The sequence below is a fragment of the Ranitomeya imitator genome, chromosome 3 (assembly GCF_032444005.1).
Source record: "Ranitomeya imitator isolate aRanImi1 chromosome 3, aRanImi1.pri, whole genome shotgun sequence".
NCBI classification, from domain to species: domain Eukaryota; kingdom Metazoa; phylum Chordata; class Amphibia; order Anura; family Dendrobatidae; genus Ranitomeya; species Ranitomeya imitator.
This window is the reverse complement of record NC_091284.1, coordinates 230,064,089-230,085,672: the sequence shown is the minus strand read 5'-3', so window position 1 is coordinate 230,085,672 and position 21,584 is coordinate 230,064,089. Positions and strand designations below refer to the sequence as shown.

Here is a 21,584-nt window from a genome sequence, read left to right as displayed (position 1 = left end):
CCGATCTGATATTTCCCGATATCGGAAGGTATCGCTCACACTACTGATAAGATGTCGCTAAGTACTATTCTTGTTGTGGTATATTGCCATTTTCCTTTTTGTAGTTTTTAAAATGGAAAAAAAAAAACAACTTTTTTTTTTTTGCCTAAAAGGAAATGTCATCTTTAACTTTAGACCTTTTAGAGATAATTTCATCTTCGAGTTGTTTAAATGTTCACAATAACAGTAATTTTGATTAGTGGTGCCCAAACTTTTACATGCCACTGTAGACCGTACACTCATTGCATATTACGACACAATAAACATTACAGCACTTAACACCATTGGTGTCTTCAGGGATAGTCATTGTTCACTACCATTACAACACCAGTGTACATACCTGCCCGCCATCTACTTGGCAGCTGCTGTACTCGGTATTGCAGTGTTGTCCTATGGAAGTGAATAGTACAATGGTACAGTACCCAGCACTACAGACACCAAGTGTACAGCGTGCAAGTTTCTAAGTCTGGCTGTTTAGCTGTTGAAAGAACATGAATTGCGCCTATTCATTAACGGATTCTGGGCCTAAGGGCTCTCTCACACATCCGATTTTTATGTTTGTGCTCTGTCCGTGGTTTTCGCGGATAGCACTCGTACATTAGATATTTTATGGGGCTGTGCATGTGTTCAACCATTTCCTCAGACCAAGGGGTCCGCGGAAAATATCGGAGACATGTCGAATTGGCAATGCAAGGCTATGAGAATGGAGAAGGTAGAAAATCTATTTTTTTTTTAATTTCTACATTATGTATCACAATTTTTGCTCCTGGCTTCCAAGTGTAATATTTCAACTGCTTATGTTTAAAGACTATGGAAAAACGACTATATTCAGCACAAACTTTGATTTTATGACCACAGGCAAGACAAATTTCATATTTATTGTATTAAAAAAAGGAAATTACCGTATTTTTCAGACTATAAGACGCACACAGGTTTTAAAGGTGGAAAATAAGGAAAAAAATATTTGAAGCAAAAAAATGTGGTAAAATATTTAGTAACATAAATAACATACTATTATATGTGCTGTTATTATATAATAGTATGTTATTATGTTGGAAGCTGCGGGTAGAAGATGGTGCTGCGGGTAGAAGATGGTGCTGCGGGACCAGTGTGGTGTCTGTACAGTACTATATGAAGATGCTGGAGGGTGAGTATAAGAATGGGGGCACAGGGCTTATATTTAAAGCACCACTCCAGCACTGAAAACTAACACTGGAGTGCTGCTTTAAAAACCCATGGGAGAACTATAACTCCCAGCAAGTCCTGCAGATGCTATGGCATGCTGGGATTTATAGTTCACCACAGGAGTGGTGGAGTGCTTTATTATGTGTTGTAAAGACTAACCTTTTAATTGTGGCAGCCAGCCACACTGTGGTGAGGTAAAAGCTGGAGCATCCCATGACTGCACACACAGAGTCCTCCCTCTTGTTGCCTCTCCACAGCACAGGTCATAAGAGGAAGCCAGCAGATTCTAATGCCCTTAGGGATATTTTTAGAGTAGACAAATATAATTTTATTAAATATAATCAATACAAAAATAAAGCAAAAGCATAACCAGAACAACAGATATTCAGTGAAAAACAGCTAAAATATTGCCGATGCCAGCAGATAAACTGCATAGATAATAACGATGAGAGAAAAAAGAAAAGGCGTGTCCCAGCGGACGCAGCGGCATACAAACTACAAGGTAAACGGCCAGAAAATACAGTAGCAGGTTAGTCATATATGCTGGGGATAGGTATCCAAGTCCTAGCTATCAGTGATGTAAAAGGGGCTATATATTGCTGTGGTGATCAGTCACTGGTGCTCGCAATTATAAACGATCACCCAGCAAAGCCCAACAGTGGTAACAGCATGACACCAGCAATAGGTAGGATTCAAAGTCTAACAGCCTGGGCTAAATGTAGCGTACTTGGCCATTCACTGGGTAAGAGGAGTTGAATATAAATATTGTTTACAGATGACCAGCATGCTTCACTTTGCACACTTTGTATTGATTATATTTAATAAAATTATATTTGTCTACTCTAAAAATATCCCCTTTTTTTGTATTATCCTGGGATCCACTATCGAATTATATCATAGGACAGAGTCATTTATTCTATTGTCCTATTTTTACTAGCACTAGGACCCAATCGGTTGCTTTTTATAGCAACTGTCGGTAAAAATGTTAGGCCTACGGGGCTAATTTCCGTTTTGGCCACGGAAAATCTTTTTAGGTTATAAGATTCTAATGCCCTGTCTGAAGGACCTGTGAGGACATCAGAAGAGGGAGGGCTCCGTGCCATCATGTGAAGCTCCAGCCCGCCCACTTCATGACATCACACAGGTCCTTATGCCTCAGCATCCAGCACAGCCAGGCAGGTAAGCAACGATCTTGTCTCCCCTGGCCCCTGCTGCTGCCCTCTCCTACTGGACACGATCTCCCCAGCTGCTGCAGGAATCCAGCGCTGGGGAAACCATGTGTTTGTCCCTGTATAAGGGAAGGAGTATTCATATGCTGCTCTCAGCTCACTGCTCCCAGCTGACAGGTAGATGGGGAAGCAGCTAATGAATATTCACTGCACTTTAATCATCGAGACCATGTGGTTTCCCCAGCACTGATTCCAGCAGCAGGGACATTTTTGTGCCTCCTGCAAGTGGGATCACAGTGCGATCCCACTCCCTGCTGCCGCTGCCCCCTCCCCACCTTACATCCGTACCATAAGACGCATCCACACTTTACTCCCAAATTTGAAGGAAAAAAAGTGCGTCTTATGGTCGGAAAAATACGGTACACCATAACACATTTTTATTTATTTTTTGTTTTTGGGTCTAGAGTGTGTTTTCATAACTCGTTATACCTAAAACAAATAGAAAACAGTTGTTGTTTCACAAAAACTTTGCTTTTGTGATCAGGACAATGACATTTTGAAATTTGTCTGTTTTCGGGAGAATTTTCCATTCATATTCAATGTCCTCATTGTCCTGATCACAGAAGGAAAGTTTTTGTGGAACAGCAATTATTTTCTATTTATTTCAGGTATATCGGATTAGGAAAACACACTTTGGACCAAAAAATAAATAAATATTTGTTACATAGTGTTATGGAACAGTATAATTGATGGCTTTTGGGCCTGGCAGGTTTATGTCATGTTTTGGGTGTAATCAGGCTCATCATATGGTTGATGTAGTGTGTCTTTAGTGTGACCTCTTGTAAAACTCAGATATACTGTAATGTATAATGAGCCCTTGTGGCCACCTTTTATGTTTCAGATTTTCTTTCTCTAAATCAAATTTTCTTTATTTCCAAATTAGTTTTTCCGAGAGTGTTCTCCTCAAGTATTATTAAACCTGAAGTGGTGGCAGAATACAGCCACCTTTTTGCGGTACAAGGCTCCGACCAAAGTCTACAGCCTTACATGATCCTTGCTCACTTGGATGTTGTACCAGCTCCTCCTGAAGGTTGGGATCTTCCACCTTTCTCTGGAGAAGAACATGATGGCTACATATATGGAAGAGGAGCACTGGATGACAAAAGCTGTTTGATTGTGAGTCTAAAAACACTATTTGCACTGTTGATACATTGATAATGTAATACTACAATTACAACTCTTTGGACTAAAAGCAAACTAAAAACATTATGTCCACCTGCATGCTGCTAATTTACTGAACTTGAGAAATGATTAATTTGCTGGATCTATATATCATTATTTCATTTTCACTGGATTTTCTAGCATGCAGGCTATGGCCTTAACCACTAGGTCTGTCAGAATACTTCAAAGGTCAGTTTTAATCATTAGATCAAGAAATGTTATTGCATCAACCTATAACCTCAATATATGATTAACAGAAGATCAGCACAAGGTGCAAGCATCTGCTCTTCTCATCCCTTCTTAACCACAGCTTTGTGGCCAGGTGACAATGGGAAATACAAGTCTACCATTTTGGCGATAGATGGGGTCCAAGCGATTGTAGTCAGATCTGGGAAAAAGTCTCTCCCTCTCTCTCTCTTCCAACCCCCCTCCCCCCCCCCCTGAATTTCTCCATTGAAATTGTGGCAATAACACAAATGATGCATCCGTCGTTACACTGGATGTGTCACACACGTTTTTCACTATTTTCGTGACGTCCATCGATACGTCATTTTACTGAACAACGACGCACAGCAGAAGACGGAAGTGTGAAAGAAGCCTTAGCCAGCATAAGTACATGTGCTGGTTGCCTGGTTGCTAGGGAATCCCCACATGTACTTATGCTGGCTAACAGATGTAAATCATTCAGCTGCAGCAAGAAAAACGAAATCTCCGAGCACTAAAAAAATACTCAGAGGACCCCCGAGTGTGCTCGAGAAACCTCGAGTAATGAGTATATTCGCTCATCACTAATAATAATTATTATTATTCTTTGTTTATATAGTGCTATCATATTCCACTGTGCTTTACAGACATCGTCATCACTTTTCCCACTGGGGTTCACAATCTAAATCCCTTATCAGTAGGTCTTTAAAGTAAGGGAGGAAACCAGAGAACCAAGAGGAAACGCACGCAAAACACAGAGCCACCGTGCTGTCCATATCCAAGAGCTGTGTTCAATTGGTCTTCACTACTTTCAAAAGAACGAATGCTGCAGCAGTGCACATGATCAACCACCGCTCCCTTCACACAGGTTCAGTTCCTGGGATTGGTGTGGGTCCCAGCTGTCAGACCACCAGCAATTGAGAAGTTATCCTCTATCCTGGTGATGGGGGATAATTTTGCATATTTGTCCTGCTACTATGTTTTATCTTTTCATCAATCAGAAATAGTCTTCCAGTTCCTGCAGCTGAAAAACTTTCCCACAAAATGATGTTTCCAACACCTTGCTTTAATATGGTAATAGTATTAACATAATTACATGAAAATGCAATCTTCAGAGAGTCTTGTTTTGAAAGTCTGAGATGCTATTAACTAATGTTTCACAAAATGTAAGCGGGTTGTGATGTTACTTTTATTGAGTGGTAGTTATAGTAGTTTTATCACTACTATAAGGCCTGATTAGTGGAGTGCTGTGGAAAGCGTTAGGCCTTCTCGATTTCAGCTGAACCCTGGAGCTCCATATGTTGGTCATCAGTCTGACCAAGTAATCTTGGTCTGTTTTGTGTATTCTCCAGGGAGTTCTTCAAGCTCTTGATTTACTGCTGAAAAGAGACTACAAACCCAAACGGTCGTTCTATATCGGACTAGGACATGATGAGGAGGTAAGTGTCAGGTGAAAAATGTAAGGTTCCATTTTGCTGCTGCAGAAAATTGAAGGGATTTGCTGGCTCGATCTGACACAAAAAGCTCAGCCATAGACACTCTATTGCCGTGAGCCCACATAAAGAAGTTGTGTGTAGATAAATACAAAACCCGTATTTGAGGTTAGTGGTAACTCTTTGGTCACCTGAAGGAACAGGGACTGTGATGCTAATCGAACTCTAGTAAATTGTTTACAAAGGCCATGTTCAGTATTTGGTTGGTGTGTTACCTCAGCATTTGTAAGTCAAAACCAGGGTGGGTGAAAAATGCAGAGGTGGTGACGTGTTTATATTATACTTTTCCTCTGATTGTTCCACTCCTGGTTTTGGCTTACCTGAGGTAAAAACGTCACCAAATACTCAAGTACCCTATATACTCGAGTATAAGCCGACCCCCTCTAATTTTGCCACAAAAAACTGGGAAAATTTAATGACTCGAGTATAAGCCTAGGGTGGAAAATGCAGCAGCTACTGGTAAATTTCAAAAATAAAAATAGGTACCAATAAAAGTAATATTAATTGCGATATCAGTAGGATAAGTGTTTTTGAATATCCATATTGAATCAGGAGCCCCATTTAATGCTCCATACAGTTTATGATGGACCCAATAAGATGCTCCATACAGTTCATGATGGGCCCCATAAGATGTTCCATATTAAAATATGCCCCATATAATGCTGCACAAAGGTTAATAATGGCCCCATAAGATGCTCCATAGACACATTTGCCCCATACAGTACTGCATAAAGGTTAATAAGGGCCCCATAAGATGCTCCATAGAGACATTTGCCCAATATAATGCTGCACAAATGTTGATTATGGCCCCATAAGATGCTCCATAGATATATTTGCCCCATCTAGTGCTGCACAAACGTTGAATATGGCCCCATAAGATGCTCCATAAAGATTTTTGCCCCATATGCTGTTGCTGCGATTAAAAAAAAAAAGAAATGACATACTTACCTCTCATCGCTCAGGCCCTCGCTACTTGCAAGTTACGGCACCGCTGTGTCTTCCGCATCCTCTGCACTAACGTTCAGGCAGAGGGCGCGGACTAACCACGTCATCGTGCCCTCTGACCTGAGCGTCAATGCAGAGGACGCAGAAGACGGAGCGGCGCCCGGAACGAGGAAAGGTGAATATTGCGCAGTGCTCCCCCTCCCCATTATACTCACCTGCTCCTGGCGTGTCCCCGCATCCCCGATCTCCGGGCGCTGACAGCTTCTTCCAGCCTTGAGCGGTCACCGCTCATTACAGTAATGACTATGGGAGTGGAGTCGCGTCCATATTCATTACTGTAATAAGCGGTAACATGTGACTGTTCAACGCTGGAAGAAGCAGTCAGTGCCCGGAGACCGGAGATGCAGGGACCGCGCCAGGAGCAGGCGAGTATGTCACAGCCGCCGCTCCCCCTCCCCCGCTGACCCCCTTGGGACAATGACTCGAGTATAAGCCAAGAGGGGCACTTTGAGCCTAAAAAAAATGGGCTGAAAATCTCGGCTTATACTCGAGTATATACGGTAAATGTCCTGCTTGTGTGCATTTTGCCAAAGATAGTCAGTATTGGAATGAAGTGGCATCAATTCAGTTTTATTTACCCCTTTTCTTATTTTCCGCTCCTAATGTGTTCCACAGGTGTCAGGGCACAAAGGAGCAATGAAAATTGTTGAGAAACTCCAGTCTCGTGGGGTGAAATTGCTGTTTGTGATGGACGAAGGGTTGGCAGTCCTTGATGGAATAATTCAAGGAGTGAAGAGGCCAGTGGCTCTGTAAGTCACTTTCTTTTAGGGCTTGTTCCAAATGAGCATAATGTACAAGTGTAATATCCAAGTTAAAATCATAGACCACAGTGACCGCACACTGACCAATGTACATCAAACTTATGGGGACAAAAAAATATAAAATCGGATCCCATATGGATAATCCATATAGTATCTGATTTTTACAGATGTAAATTATTAACAGAGGAAACTGTATTTATTTTCTGCCGATGTATGAAAATGGATGCTACCTGAATGTCTCATGGATACAAAAAATTTAAATAGAAAGCATGAATAAAAATTGTTCGCGTTTTCATGCGCTCGTCTGAACCTGGGCTTAATCGTGTTACTACTGAGATTGCTATTGCTCACAGACTTGCAGATTAAGGGCCCAATTAATTATTTGTCTGGTTTTTAGGTCACCTTTTTATCTTGTGGTATTTTTTGACTTTTTGTGCCAATGTCTTCAAAATTTTTCTTTCCACACAAGGATAAAAATCACATTGAAAATCAGCTACTGGAAAAGTAGTCTCTTGCAGCAATATTCCCTAAACCTTCTTTATTAAACCACTAAGCGTTTCAACCCTGTACCAGCATCTTTCTCAAGAGTAAAATAAAACAAAAGATCATACCCTATTATTTTTTACCCTTTTGTATGCTTCTCCCACCAGTTATTGATTCTCCAAATTCTTCAAAATGGTGCACGTGGTTGATGAATTTTGTGAAAAAGCAAAAATACTGTTTATTTTTTGTGTTACCTTTCTAGAGCAAAAAGTTATATGTTCCTCTAAAATGTTGCAAAATTTGCACAAAAATTTGGTATGTATGTGAAGTCCCTTCAACAGGGGAGACGTTAGCACATTTGTGAAAAATAATAAATTGACATTTGCAGCTAAAATATCTGAAAGCCCCATGCACAATGCAGAACATTAAAAAAAAAAAAAAAAGCCCACATGTAAAATAGGTATTAAGAAAGGCGCAAATGAAAAACAGGAGAAAAATGCCAAAAAATGGACAGAAAAGAAGGGCTCAAATGCAATAATGAATCTGGTCCTTATAGATTACTCTTCAGCAACTTTCTGGACTTTGACATTATAAAATCTCAAGGAGAATCTTGATCTTTTCTTTTAAACTGATAAGTTTCCAATAAATATTAACTAACTGTTGTAGAAGAAAATTGTCCTAGTTTGTCATCTTCCATCCCAATATTCTCATTGTCCATTACCAGATATATAGAAGCAGTAAAGTAACAGTTACCAAATTATTTTAAAAAAAAACCGTTATCAAGCTCCAATCAAATTAAGTCAATGACAAACTTCTTACTAACCAAGGATGAAATTGTACATCGTTTTTGTAATATTGATCTTGTTCGTTCTACTAGGGGACCTGTGCTGTGAGATCAGCAGGGTGAACATGGCTGTATTATGCATATTTTGTTACAGTGCAACTTGGGAGGTCATAAAAACACCACAATCATTTTGATAGTGGCTGTGTCTGGTGCTGCAGCTCAGTCCCATTAACTTGAATTAGAAGTTGAGGTGAACTGTAATCACAGAGAAATCTAGATTGACGCACATAATTTAAAGGGGTTGTTCACCATTAGGCTGGGGTCACACTAGACCGTAATACGGACAAGTGCAATGCAATAAAAAAAAAATCGCATAGCGCTCGTCCAAATGTTAATCTATGGGGCAGCTCCTATTATCCGATATTTTCTCGGCCGTATTCAGGATCCGAGTGAAATCGCAGCATGCTGCGATTGTCAGCATATCTCGGCCGAGAATCGTCAATGAAAGTCTATTGGGGGCGAGTGTGACTTGCGAGAAATACGCACCGGTGTTCTATAGAAAAGCCAGCAATTCAGCGCAGTGTACAGTAAAATCACACTGACAGAATAGGTAGAATAAATGTGTACACATAATATATATATATATATATATATATATATATATATATATATATATATATATATATATATATATATATATATATATATATATATATATATTCAGCGCTAGGTGATGCGCCCTCTGCTGGATGAACTCATATGAACTCGAGCCTGGGAACTTTTCAGAATTTTTTTCCCACGCTCTAGTTCATATGAGTTCATCCAGCAGAGGGCGCATCACCATGCCTCGAAGTTACTACAGCACATTCCCCTGCATTCCATTCATTCACCAAGTTTTACAGTCAGGAGCACAGCTGCATTAGCAGAGCTCCTGGGTGTAAAATGATTTAACCCCTTCAGATGGATTTACAGCATGACTGTAACGATGGAAGGTATGGAATATTGTTGTTGGGTTTTTTTAACTTTGTTTCAGGTGACAAGGGTCTTCAGGTGGATTAAGAGTATAATAAAATATTAAAACACCCTGTGTCTTTATTTCATTAAAATACTTTTTAATAACGTGTGTGTTTTATTAACCATTTCGTACTATTGGATTAATAATGGATAGGTGTCATAATTGATGCCTCTCCATTATTAACCTGGCTTATTGTCACCTTGCAATAGCAAGGTGACATTAACCCTTCATTACCCCATAACCCACCGCTACAAGGAAGTGGGAAGAGAGAGGCTAAGTGCCAGAATAGGCGCATCTAACAGATGTGCCTTTTCTGGGGTGGCTGGGGGTAGATGTTATTAGCCGGGGGGGGGGGGGGGGCGTAATAACCATGGACCCTCTCTAGGCTATTAATATCTGCCCTCAGTCACTGGCTTTCCCACTCTGGTGGAGAAAATTGCGCAGGAGGCCGCGCCAATTCTTTCCGGGATTTAAACCTTTAATTTAATAGCTAGAGACCCCGAATTTGACACAAAGACACTTCTTACATTGCTAAAGAGGAATATGTAATAAAAGAAGGGATTTGAGATGGTTTACTGTATGTAATCCATGTCTCATATCCTGTCGGGTTTGTGAAGGAGATAGGAAAAGCCGGCAATTGAATTACCGGCTTTTCTGCTATCTAGCACTGTATGAAATATAAATATATGCATGTGTATATGTGTGTATATATATATATATATATATATATATATATATATATATATATACTTAGACTGTATATATGTTTTTAATAATTTTTGAGGCCATGGATCCATTCTATGTCCGTTTTGCAAGCCGGCGAGAAAATCTCGCCGTACGGATGCCATACGGATGTCACATGGATAATTTGATGCGAGGAAATCGCATCCTCGCACTGCACACGGATCACTGTTTTGTAAACATTTGTGCGATTCTCGTCCGTGTAAAACGGACCGTATTTTTATACGTTGTGTGTGTCCCCGGACTTAGACTGCCCCTTCTTAAAGGGAAGTTGCTTCATGCTGCCCTCACTACAGGAGTCTTGCTTTGTCTTTCCAACTAGGTAAGTTCTACTGTGAATTGGCAATTCAGAGTAAAGCCATATACTGAAAAAGCTGTCTGTGGACCACATAGGGAGAGACTTGTATCTCAAGGGAAGCAAGACAGCGAAAAGCTGCTGAAGACAAGCCTTTTGGAATAGACTAGTCAACCGAGCCACATGGTCCCCGGCTGGCCATTTCAACTTTTGATTTCTCTGAAGTGCTGGCGGTTCCGTAGAAGGCTGTGATGTAATACCGTATCAAATGATTTTGCAAAATCCAGATGTATCACATCAGCTGCATAACCAACATCCAGATCTACACTTACTGCCTCATAGTCAGGTACCATCTTGGTTAGATACAACTTGCCTTTCATGAATCTCTGCTGGTTGTCAGATATTATATTATTTACTGGAATATATTTTTGCAGATGACCTCTTATAATGCCCTCAAAAATGTTGAACACCGATGTCATCCAACTTATCGAACGCTATTTGCACTGCACTGCCTTCTTACCATTCTTGAAGATCAGTACTGCATAAGATACTCCAATACTATATAAGGCACCTATCCATTACTAACCCCATAGTGATATTGTATAAAAACACAGACGTCCAGAATAAAGTCCTGTATTTGAAATAATGATACAGACTCCTTTAATAATCTTAATTAAACCATACTTACCGAATGCCTAATCCACCGACGCCAACGTCTCCTGCAACAAAATGAAAATAATAAACCACAATATTCTTCATCTGTCCGCTGAGAAGATAATCCATAATGTCCCACGATGCGACTGTTCAACAACAGCCGGCGATACACCGACAGGAGGTAATCGCTTCCACAGTGTATCACTGAGCGGCCGTGCGAGAGTTCACCTGGGTGTCACAGGAAATATGAAACTATTGCAGGTCCTGCCCTACGTGTCAGTTAACTGCCCCCACCTCTCACTTTCGGAGTCCCCTCGTGCCACTGCCCATTATTGAAGTGCCATTCGAGAGAATTGCTATGGACTTGGTCGTCCCCTGGGGAAATCTGCTCGTGGTCATCAATGCATATTGGTCATCATGGACTATGCCTCATGCTACCCTGAAGCAATTCCCCTAAGAAATTCCTCCTCAAAAAGTATAGCCCTCAAAATTTGTCCATGTCTTTTCCGGGACAGTTTTACCAAAGGAGATCCTGATCGACAAGGGAACACCTTTTATGAGTAAGGTGATGAGGGAGTTATGCAAGGTCCTGCATATCTCCCAGTTGAGGACTTTAGTGTACCATTCTCAGACAGATGGCCTTGTCGAAAGGTTCAATAAAACACTGAAGAGCATGCAGAGGAAAGCCATAGAAAAGGACGGTCGAGACTGGGACTGTCTCTTACCGTATCTGTTGTTCTCCATCTGTGAGGTTCCACTGGCCTCCACAGGGTTCTCACCATTCGAACTTCTGTATGGCTGACATCCAGGAGGTCTCCTAGATATAGCCAAGGAAACCTGAAGTCACGCCCCACAGAAGCGTCATTGAGCACATGGCAAAGATGCAGCAGAGGAGTGCAAAGCTGATACCCATCGTAAAAGAACACCTCCAGGCCCAAGAAGCTCAGGCCAGGGTCTAAAACTGGTCAGCCAGAGTAAGGCAGTTCAATCCGGGAGACCGATTTTCTTGTGCTCATTCCTACAGTGGAGAGCAAGTTCTTGGCCAAATAGCAAGGGCCGTATGAAGTGGCGACCAGGAAGACGGAAACCATATGAGGTCAACCATGTTAACCTTGTCAAGCCATTTCAAGACAGAGAGCTCGCTTAAACTCTGTGCTTGTTGGCCAACCCAGAAGGCAAGGTTGGAGTTGTTGCCATAGTGGAGACTCTGTCGAAGGCCCAGAAACAGCAGTGGCGGGAGTTGCTACAGAAGAACATGGGCCTGTTCTCAGAATTGCACGAAGGTCATACAACACAAAGTTCTGATGGAGCCACATATGCGCGTAAACGTGAAGCCTTATCGGATTCTGGACGCCCATCGAGAAATGATCTCCAAGGAGGTGGAGAGCATGTTAAAACTCGGGGTCATTGAGGAGTCCAGGAGCAGTTGGTCGAGCCCAATTGTCCTGGTCCCAAAGCCCGATGGTGAATGGAGGTTCTGCAACGACTATTGGAAGTTGAATGAGGTCTCCAAGTTCGAAGCATATCCCATATCACTCGTCGATGAGCTAATTGAAAGACTTGGACCTGCAAGGTACCTTGGATTTGACGAAGGGATATTGGCAGATCCCCATGGCACAGGAAGCCAAGGAGAAGACTGCGTTTTCTACGCCGGATGGATGCTTCCAGTATGTCTTCATGACCTTTGGACTGCAGGGGTCTCCGGCGACCTTCCAGAGAGCTATAGATAGAATCCTTGCACCTCATAAGCAATATGCCGCTGCATACCTGAACAATATTGTTATCGTTAGCCGGGATTGGGAGAGTCATCTGGAACAGGTCCAAGCGGTGTTTGATGCTATAAGGAAGGCGGGGTTTTCAATAAATTCCAAGAGGTGTGTCTTGGGGAAAGAAGAAGCCAAGTACCTGGGATATGTAGTGGGTTGAGGCGAGCTCAAACCCCAAATCAGTAAAGTAGGGGTAATTCAAACATGGCCGAGACTGCTGTCCAATGAATAAATTAGAGCCTTCCTGGGGATCATGGGATACTACAGGAGGTTCATCCCGAACTGATGGCCGCGCCCCCGACTGACCTCCTTAAGGGGATGAAATCGGTAATGGTCAAATGGTCTGAAGAGGCAGAGACGACCTTTCAAGAAATGAAAGGGGCTCTGTGTAAGAAACCACTTCTGGTAGCCCCGGACTTTAAGAAAAAGTTTATACTCCAAACAGATGCCTCAGATGTCGGTGTAGGAGCAGGACATTGTTACTTTGTTTTGCCTGTTTTAAAGGCTGTTTATTTTCTGTTTGTGCTTCTGGGGTTTATGAAGCAATAAACCCCTAAGAACTTTTAAAGGAACGAGCGGTAGTGTTACCGCGGGTAATAGTCACAGCTGCGGAGTCATGCTGACATTTGACAGCATGATCCCGCAGCTCTCTGACCTACGGTCTTACCAGCAGTAGCGTTACCGCCGATAAGAAATACAGCGCCAGTGTTTCCCATGCTGTCACACAGATAACAGCGTGGGAAACACCATAGGAAGACAGAAAAACACCAAACAAAAACTCAGCAAATCCGCAAACATTTTTATACCTGTGTTTTTTCCTGCGGATTTGACTGACTCAGTTAAAGTCAATGGGTGAAAAATGCTGCAGAAACGCACAAAGAATTGACATGCTGCAGAAAAGATGCACTGCAAATACTTAAGGAAATTTACTGATCATGTGCACAACACTTCAGGATTGTCGTTAGCTTGCATAAGTATTCCATAGCGTTTTTGGCCCATTTCCGCATGGAAAAAACGCTGTGAAAATGCATCAAAGACTCACTATTTGCACATAGCCATAGGGTATGTACACACGTTGTGGATCCGCAGCATTTTTTGTGGTGCAGAAACGCTGCAGATCCGCAAGTGATTTACAGTACAATATAAATCAAAAGGAAAAAAAAAATGCTGTGCTAATGGTGCGGAAAATTCCGTGCATAAACGCTGCAGATTAAAAGAAATAGCATGTCACTTCTTTTTTGCAGATCTGCAGCGTTTTTGTACCCATTCCATTATAGAAATCCGCAGGGGTAAAAAACGCAGTAAATCCACAAAAAAAACGCATCAAATCCGCACTTGCGTTGTAACGGGGTCTACTGTGCTGTAGTACCTCTTACAGCACCCCCCGTGTTTCAGGAGGTCCACTCCACTTCTGCTGGACTCAGAATGAAGGACGCTGGCTAGAATTTCTTGATTACATGGGAGCATATAAAAGCTGACTGCTACTCCAGGTATTTCCAGTCTAAAAAGAACACACTTTATTTACAACACACAGAATATATAACACAGATACACAGGGCAGGCCAATAGAAAAAACAGGCCAGACATACATTACAATAGCCGCAGGAGGCTGGAGCCTGCTGGTATTTACTGTGGGAATTACAAAGGTGGGGGAGGTCAGAAAGAGAATATCTTGTCCAGGGGCGCAGCCTGTGGACTGATGCATTTCACATGGAAACTATTATACATACATATACTGCATAACATATTCTTGGTGCTGGGGGTTCTGTAACAAAAAAATCCACACAAAAAACGCATCAAATTTGCACTTGCGTTTTCTGCCAAGAGATGCAGAATCCACACCAAAAATTCCTAAGCCTAATCCGCAACGTGTGCACATGGCTTTAAAATGAAAGGTAACGCCTTCATACACAGCCGATAACACTGGATCCACCAATCACAATAGATGCTTTCACAGCTGACCCTGCTCCCCTTCTCTTCACAAAGGCCTTTGCACAAGCTCATTAGATGCTTCAATACAAAAAATATGGTCAGGGTCTGACCAATGTTGTTATTTTTGTCTATTTTGTTTCCTAAAATATAATACAAAATCTTGCAATTTTCACACTGACCACTAGGGCCCTTTTAAGACTCATACTTCTTTTTGAAATATGAGTCTTAAAAGGGCCCTAGTGGTCAGTGTGAAAATTGCAAGATTTTTTATTTTCAAAAACATGGTTGCATAAAGACCTAGGTCCATCAAGTTCAACCTTTCTCCATCAAGTGTACATTTCTTGACTAATCTAGCTATAACCCGCAATGTTATGTGTATCAAGGAAATCGCCCAGCTGTTATAGTGTCTGCCATTACTACCTCTTGTGGTAGGGCATTCCACAGTCTGACTGCTCTAACTGTAAAGTATCCTTTTCTGTTTAGCTGTCGGAATCTCCTTTCTTCCGTAATAAGTTCCCCCTAGTCCTCAGGACAGTCCTTGGAAGGAGGAAGTCATGTGCCAGTGTTTTGTACTGGCCACACATATATATATACATGTAAATCAAATCCCCTCTGAGGCATCTTTTTTGTAAACTAAACAAGCCCAACTTTTCCAACCTCTCCTCATATGAGAGGCCTTCTATCCCTTGAAATAATCTAGTTGCCCGTCGTTGAACTGATTCTAACTTAGTAACATAGTAACATAGTAACATAGTTAGTAAGGCCGAAAAAAGACATTTGTCCATCCAGTTCAGCCTATATTCCATCATAATAAATACCCAGATCTACGTCCTTCTACAGAACCTAATAATTGTATGATACAACTTCTGAATATCCTTTTTAGAATGTGGAGCCCAAAACTGGATCCCATATTCTAGATGTGGCCTCACCAGTGATTTATAAAGGGGTAATAATAGGTTGGGATCGTGTGATTTTATCTCTCTATTTATATAACCTAAAATCTTGTTTGCTTTTGCAGCTGCTGCTTGACATTGAGTACTGCTGCTCAGCTTACTTGTACATATTGTGATGCTTTTAAAAAAAAAAAGCATTTTAATTTACTGAATGGCATGAGGTAACTATGCATGGGGTGATGTTTATTTGATAAATTGTAAAAAAAAAATGACAACATTGTTTTGTCAATTATAGAGTCGGTACCACTGAGAAAGGATCCATCACTTTGAACTTGACTGTAAACCAGCCTCCAGGACATTCATCAATGCCTCCTTCTGAAACTAGCATTGGGATCCTTGCAGCAGCTGTGTCCAGGTAATAACTAGTATACGCTACAAGGAAGACAGTGTTAGGCCTGATTCAAACCTCTGTGTTACACATACATGTTGTGTCCTTTTTTCGCGTTTTTTCATGTCTGTGTTTTTTCATTAGCTGTGTGTTCATGCAAAAAACAAGGAGACATGTCTGTTTTTTTTTCTGGCAACACAGATGACAAGTCTATGGGTAAGTGAAAAACGCATACAGCACTCGGACAGCATCTGGGTGCTGTACCTATTTAACATTGCAAAGTATAAGAAAAGTTTAGTAATTTATTTATCGATCTGAAAACCACTGATGACCACACTGATGGTAAAAATGGACACACAGATGTGATACTGATGGTGAAAACGAAGACACTGATGGTAAAAATTGACAGACTGATGACACACTGATGGTAAAAACACACTGATGACACACTAAAAACAGACACACGGATGCAAAGCACTGATGACACTGGTACAGACACGTGAATGAGGCCTAACTATAAGCCTGCTAGACGTTGTCACTCCAGTGTATTGTCTTCACTCCAGTGTATTGTCTTCAATCAGATTCTTTTACTTCCTACAACCCAAATTCCCCAAAAATTGAGACACTGTGAAAAGTGAAACAATCATATTTTATTCAGAACATAGAATACAGAACAGAAGTTTTAAGTAAAGGTACCGTCACACTTAGCGACGCTGCAGCGATACCGACAACGATCCGGATCGCTGCAGCGTCGCTGTTTGGTCGCTGGAGAGCTGTCACACAGACAGCTCTCCAGCGACCAACGATGCCGGTAACCAGGGTAAACATCGGGTAACTAAGCGCAGGGCCGCGCTTAGTAACCCGATGTTTACCCTGGTTACCATCCTAAAAGTAAAAAAAAACAAACAGTACATACTTACCTACAGCCGTCTGTCCTCCAGCGCTGTGCTCTGCACTCCTCCTGTACTGGCTGTGTGGGCACAGCGGCCGGAAAGCAGAGCGGTGACGTCACCGCTCTGCTTTCCGGCTGACCGACGCTCACAGCCAGTGCAGAGCACAGCGCTGGAGGACAGACTGCTGTCGGTAAGTATGTACTGTTTGTTTTTTTTACTTTTAGGATGGTAACCAGGGTAAACATCGGGTTACTAAGCGCGGCCCTGCGCTTAGTTACCCGATGTTTACCGTGGTTACCAGTGAAGACATCGCTGAATCGGTGTCACACACGCCGATTCAGCGATGTCTACGGGGAGTCCAGCGACCAAATAAAGTTCTGGACTTTCTTCCCCGACCAGCGACAGCACAGCAGGGGCCTGATCGCTGCTGCCTGTCACACTGGACGATATCGCTAGCGAGGACGCTGCAACGTCACGGATCGCTAGCGATATCGTCTAGTGTGACGGTACTTTTAGGCTATGTGCACACGTTGCTGATTCTCTGCGGATCCGCAGCGTTTTTTTTGCAGTGCAGAGACGCTGCAGATCCGCAATTGATTTACAGTAGAATGTAAATCAATGAGAAAAAAAAAATGCTGTGCACACTTTGCGGAAAATCCGCTGCGGTTTAAAAGAAGTAGCATGTCACTTCTTTTTTGTGAATCTGCAGCGTTTTTGTACCCATTCCATTATAGAAAACCGCAGGGGTAAAAAACGCAGCAAATTCACAATAAAACTGCACCAAAAACGCACAAAAAACACTGCGGAACCACACAAAAAAACACAACAAATCCACAGGTGCGTTTTCTGCCAGGAGAGGCAGAATCCGCATCTGAAATTCCTAAGCCTAATCCGCAACATGTGCACATAGTCTTAGACATTTTTCCATATTTATCTTCATTTAGATATTGATGGCAGCAATACATCTCAAAAAGGTTGCAACAGGGCCATGTCAACCATTGTTTAGCATCCCTTCTTCTTTTTGCAACAGTCTAAATGTCTGGGTAGTGAGAAGACCAGACATTTTTCATTTGCTCATTATTGATAGTGCCTTTAAAGATGTGCAAGCCAGAGGCACCGATGCATCCCCATACCATCAGAGATGAAGGCTTATAAACAGTGCACTGTGTAAAGCACCAGTAGCAGTGAAAAGGCAGTGACCCAAAGTTCAAACATAAATGTCTCTTTAATGCATTATCTTCACACAGAAAAGGTTCCAGGCATATAACTTAAATGCACATAATTTCAGTGTTCAGTTCACACCAGTTCATTACAGCATCCATTATATTGCAGTCACTACACATGCTAGTCCTCCCCTGACTAGTTCAATGGGTGTCCTGCACCGCTGTATTACAGTCTCTACTCACAGCCTTACACAGACCTTGACATCCTCCTGTCTGCAGCTGTGGCACATGCTGGTCCTTCCTTTGGGCATAGGACAGTCTACCTCCGGTTCACCTCCGGGCACAAGACCTGTCCACATCCGTGACCATTCATCGTGGACCGCAGCACTACTGTGTATGCTGTGGGTTGTCAGGCTTCATTCTGGACCTGACACACCTGAGACTCCGCAGACTCAAATCTAATACCTCTCTATGCTACAGGGCTTTTAACAATTGTAATCACAGCCACACCTGCGACTACAAGCCCTCTCATGGCTTCAATACGTCTCTGTGCGCATCCTGGGGAGAACAAACAGTGCCCCCTAGCTGTAACAGGGGTCACTATCTCACAACTGGTAACACATTTCTCTTCTCTTGAGGCCACAGGACATGGCGTCTGTGGCTTCCATAAAGAATTTGAAATTGTTAATAATCTGACCACAGAACAGTTTTCCATTTTGCCTCAATCACTTTCAAATTAGCTTTGGCATAATAGAGGTTTAACTTGCATTTGTGGACTTGACACCAAATTGTGTTCACAGACAATGATTTTTAGAAGTATTCCTAAGCCCATGCAGTCATGTGCAGGAATGAATTATGCCGATTTTTGAATGCGGTGCCGCCTGAGGGCCTGTAGATCACGAGTATCCAATATTGACAATCGGCCTTCTGCACTTAAATTTCTCCAGATTCTCTGACTCTTTTGATGATATTATGTACTGTAAAAGGTGAGCTATGCATAGCCCTTACAATTTTACCTTAAGGAACATTGTTGTGAAATTGTTCCACATTTTTAGACTCAGTTGTTCAGATTGGTGAACTTCTGACCATCTTTGCTTCTGAGAGACTCTGACTCTCACATCCTCTTTTTATACACAGTCACATAACATAATTTAAAATTGAGCCTACACCTGTTTTTCATTAGTGCCATCTCTTTTCCAGACTTTTGTTAACCATATCCCAACTTTTTTTGAGATATGTTGCTACCATCTATTCATCTATTTCTAAATCGGTTTATTTTTTCACATTTTTTGTTCTGTTGCAATTCAAATATGGCTATAACAGATTTCCAAATCATTGCATTTTTCTTTTCTGTACATTTTAGGGTCTGCTCACATCTGCGTATTCAAAATGGCTCAGATGTCCATCCTGAAAAGTAGGACGAGAGCAATGCGAGTGTGTTTTTTTTTTCTCACCTAGCTTCTTTATGACATACGTATGCAATATGTATGCAATGTGTTTTTTAATATCATCTTTTACATACTATGATGTTTTATGTAACTTAAAGATAGTTTAGAAAACTAATAAAAAAAGTTATATAAAGCTAGATAGATGATAGAAAGATATTAGATATATACCGCATATACTTCAGTATAAGTCGACCCAAGTATAAGCCGAGGCACCTAATTTTGCCACGTAAAACTAGGAAAACTTATTGACTCAAGTATAAGCCGGGTATGCATTGTCCCCTCATCCCTATCCTTGTATACATAGCTCCCTGTCCCCATCCTTGTATACATGGCACCCCGTCCTTGTATACATGACTTCCCGTAACTGTATGCATGGTTCTCCGTCCCCATCCTTGTATACTTGACTTCCCGTAACTGTATGCATGGCTCCCCGTCCCCGTCCTTGTATGCATGGTTCCTATAAAAAAAAAAAAAACAACACATCCTACTTACCTTTCCTGCGTGCCCTTGCTGCATTTCGTTCCGGCGCCAGCAGCTCTTCCGGCCGAGCGAACACGTGTCCCCATTCATTAATGTAATTAATATTCACTCCACGCCTATGGGAGTGGAGAGGGGTGAATATTCATTACCTCAATGATTGTTCGGTGGAAGACTGATACCGGAAGGAGATGCAGCGAGTGCGCTCAGGGAAGGTATGTAGGCTGCGGCTGTAACTGTGCGTGCTATAAGAGAAATGAATATTCACTGCAGAGGGGCCCAGTTACAGCCGCCAGCTCCTGCGTCTGTGACCTGCTGCTCAGCCGCTCCCCCGCCGGCTTTCTGGGACAATGACTCGTGTATAAGCTGGAGGGGGCAGCTGTAAAAACTCAGTTTATACACGAGTATATACCGTAATAGATAAATGGATATCCTGCTGATGTACCACTTCATAAGCCCCTACATATTATAAACTTGCACCCTTTAGTGCCTTTGATGTCGAATTTATTCCACAGTTTGTTTTAGGCTTGTTTAACCAAATAAATTAAAAAAAAAAAAAAAACATGTAGGGTCCCCCCTATTTTATGAAATCAGCAAAGGTAAAGCAGACAGCTGTGAGCTGATATTATCTGGCTGCCCACAGCCGCCAAAGTAGTGGTGCATCACATTAGATGCACCAGTTTTGGTGCTTTGTCTCGGCACTTCCTGATTTTATAAGGCACCACCATTGCTAACCCAGTAATCTCCCACACTTTCAATCCAAAGTAGTCCACAACTGGAAACTTGAAAAACCCTTAAAAGAGAAAAAAAGACATTGTTTCTCGTTCACCAATTTATTCGAAAATAAGGGTCCCACAAAGGTTCGACATAGTCCAGCGCTTTCCACTACGTTCCCCAATTCCATCGTTAAAAGCTTATGGAGACTTGTTCTGAGGCTCCATAGGCTTTTACCAGCAGCCATTCCTGGCTCACGCTGTGCTCCACGAGACCTAGCAGCTATGAACATCGGTTAAGTCAGTAACAATAATGCTCAGTCGCCGATTCTCACAGAGGGCAGCGTGACTCGGTGACTCTGAGCGTTATCGTTGCTGATGTACTGCTCTTCAGATCCGCTAGATCTTGCGGAGCACAGCGTGATCTGGGAGTGGCTGCTGCTAAAAGTCTATGGAGCCTCAGAATGAGTCTCCATAGGCTTTTAATTACAGAAAAATGGGGAATGTCAAGGAGAACGCTTGACTACATCGAATTAGTAAAGAACAAATATGGTGAGCGAGTGACAGTGTCTCGTTTTATTTATCTCTATTTATGTTTTTCAGATTTCCATTTATGGACTACATCGGATTCCCTAGACTACGTTTTTTATAAACTGGTGAACCAGAGAAAGTGTGAGGGAGTGTTTATTCAAGTAAAACATTTTTTGTGTTTGTGTCTCCATTACTAACACCAGGGCCTGATGCCAGATATGATTTTTGAAAATTCACAGCTGATATCAACCACAAGCCTTATGAGGCCGGTGTCACACTGGTGTTTTAAACGGCTGTCTGTCCCCGGCGCTGTGCTTCTCTGTACTGGCTG

General features: G+C 42.0%; 1 protein-coding gene across 1 annotated transcript in view; it reads left to right on the top strand.

Annotated features, from left to right (window-relative positions):
- PM20D1 (peptidase M20 domain containing 1) overlaps positions 1 to 21,584 on the top strand; it is a 123,358-nt gene that overhangs the window by 44,624 nt on the left and 57,150 nt on the right. Inside the window, exons 3-6 of the mRNA XM_069756253.1 lie at positions 3,337 to 3,569; positions 5,171 to 5,257; positions 6,932 to 7,065; positions 15,936 to 16,055. Of these exons, the coding sequence (XP_069612354.1) occupies positions 3,337 to 3,569; positions 5,171 to 5,257; positions 6,932 to 7,065; positions 15,936 to 16,055 (574 nt within the window). The remainder of the gene's footprint in view (positions 1 to 3,336; positions 3,570 to 5,170; positions 5,258 to 6,931; positions 7,066 to 15,935; positions 16,056 to 21,584) is intronic.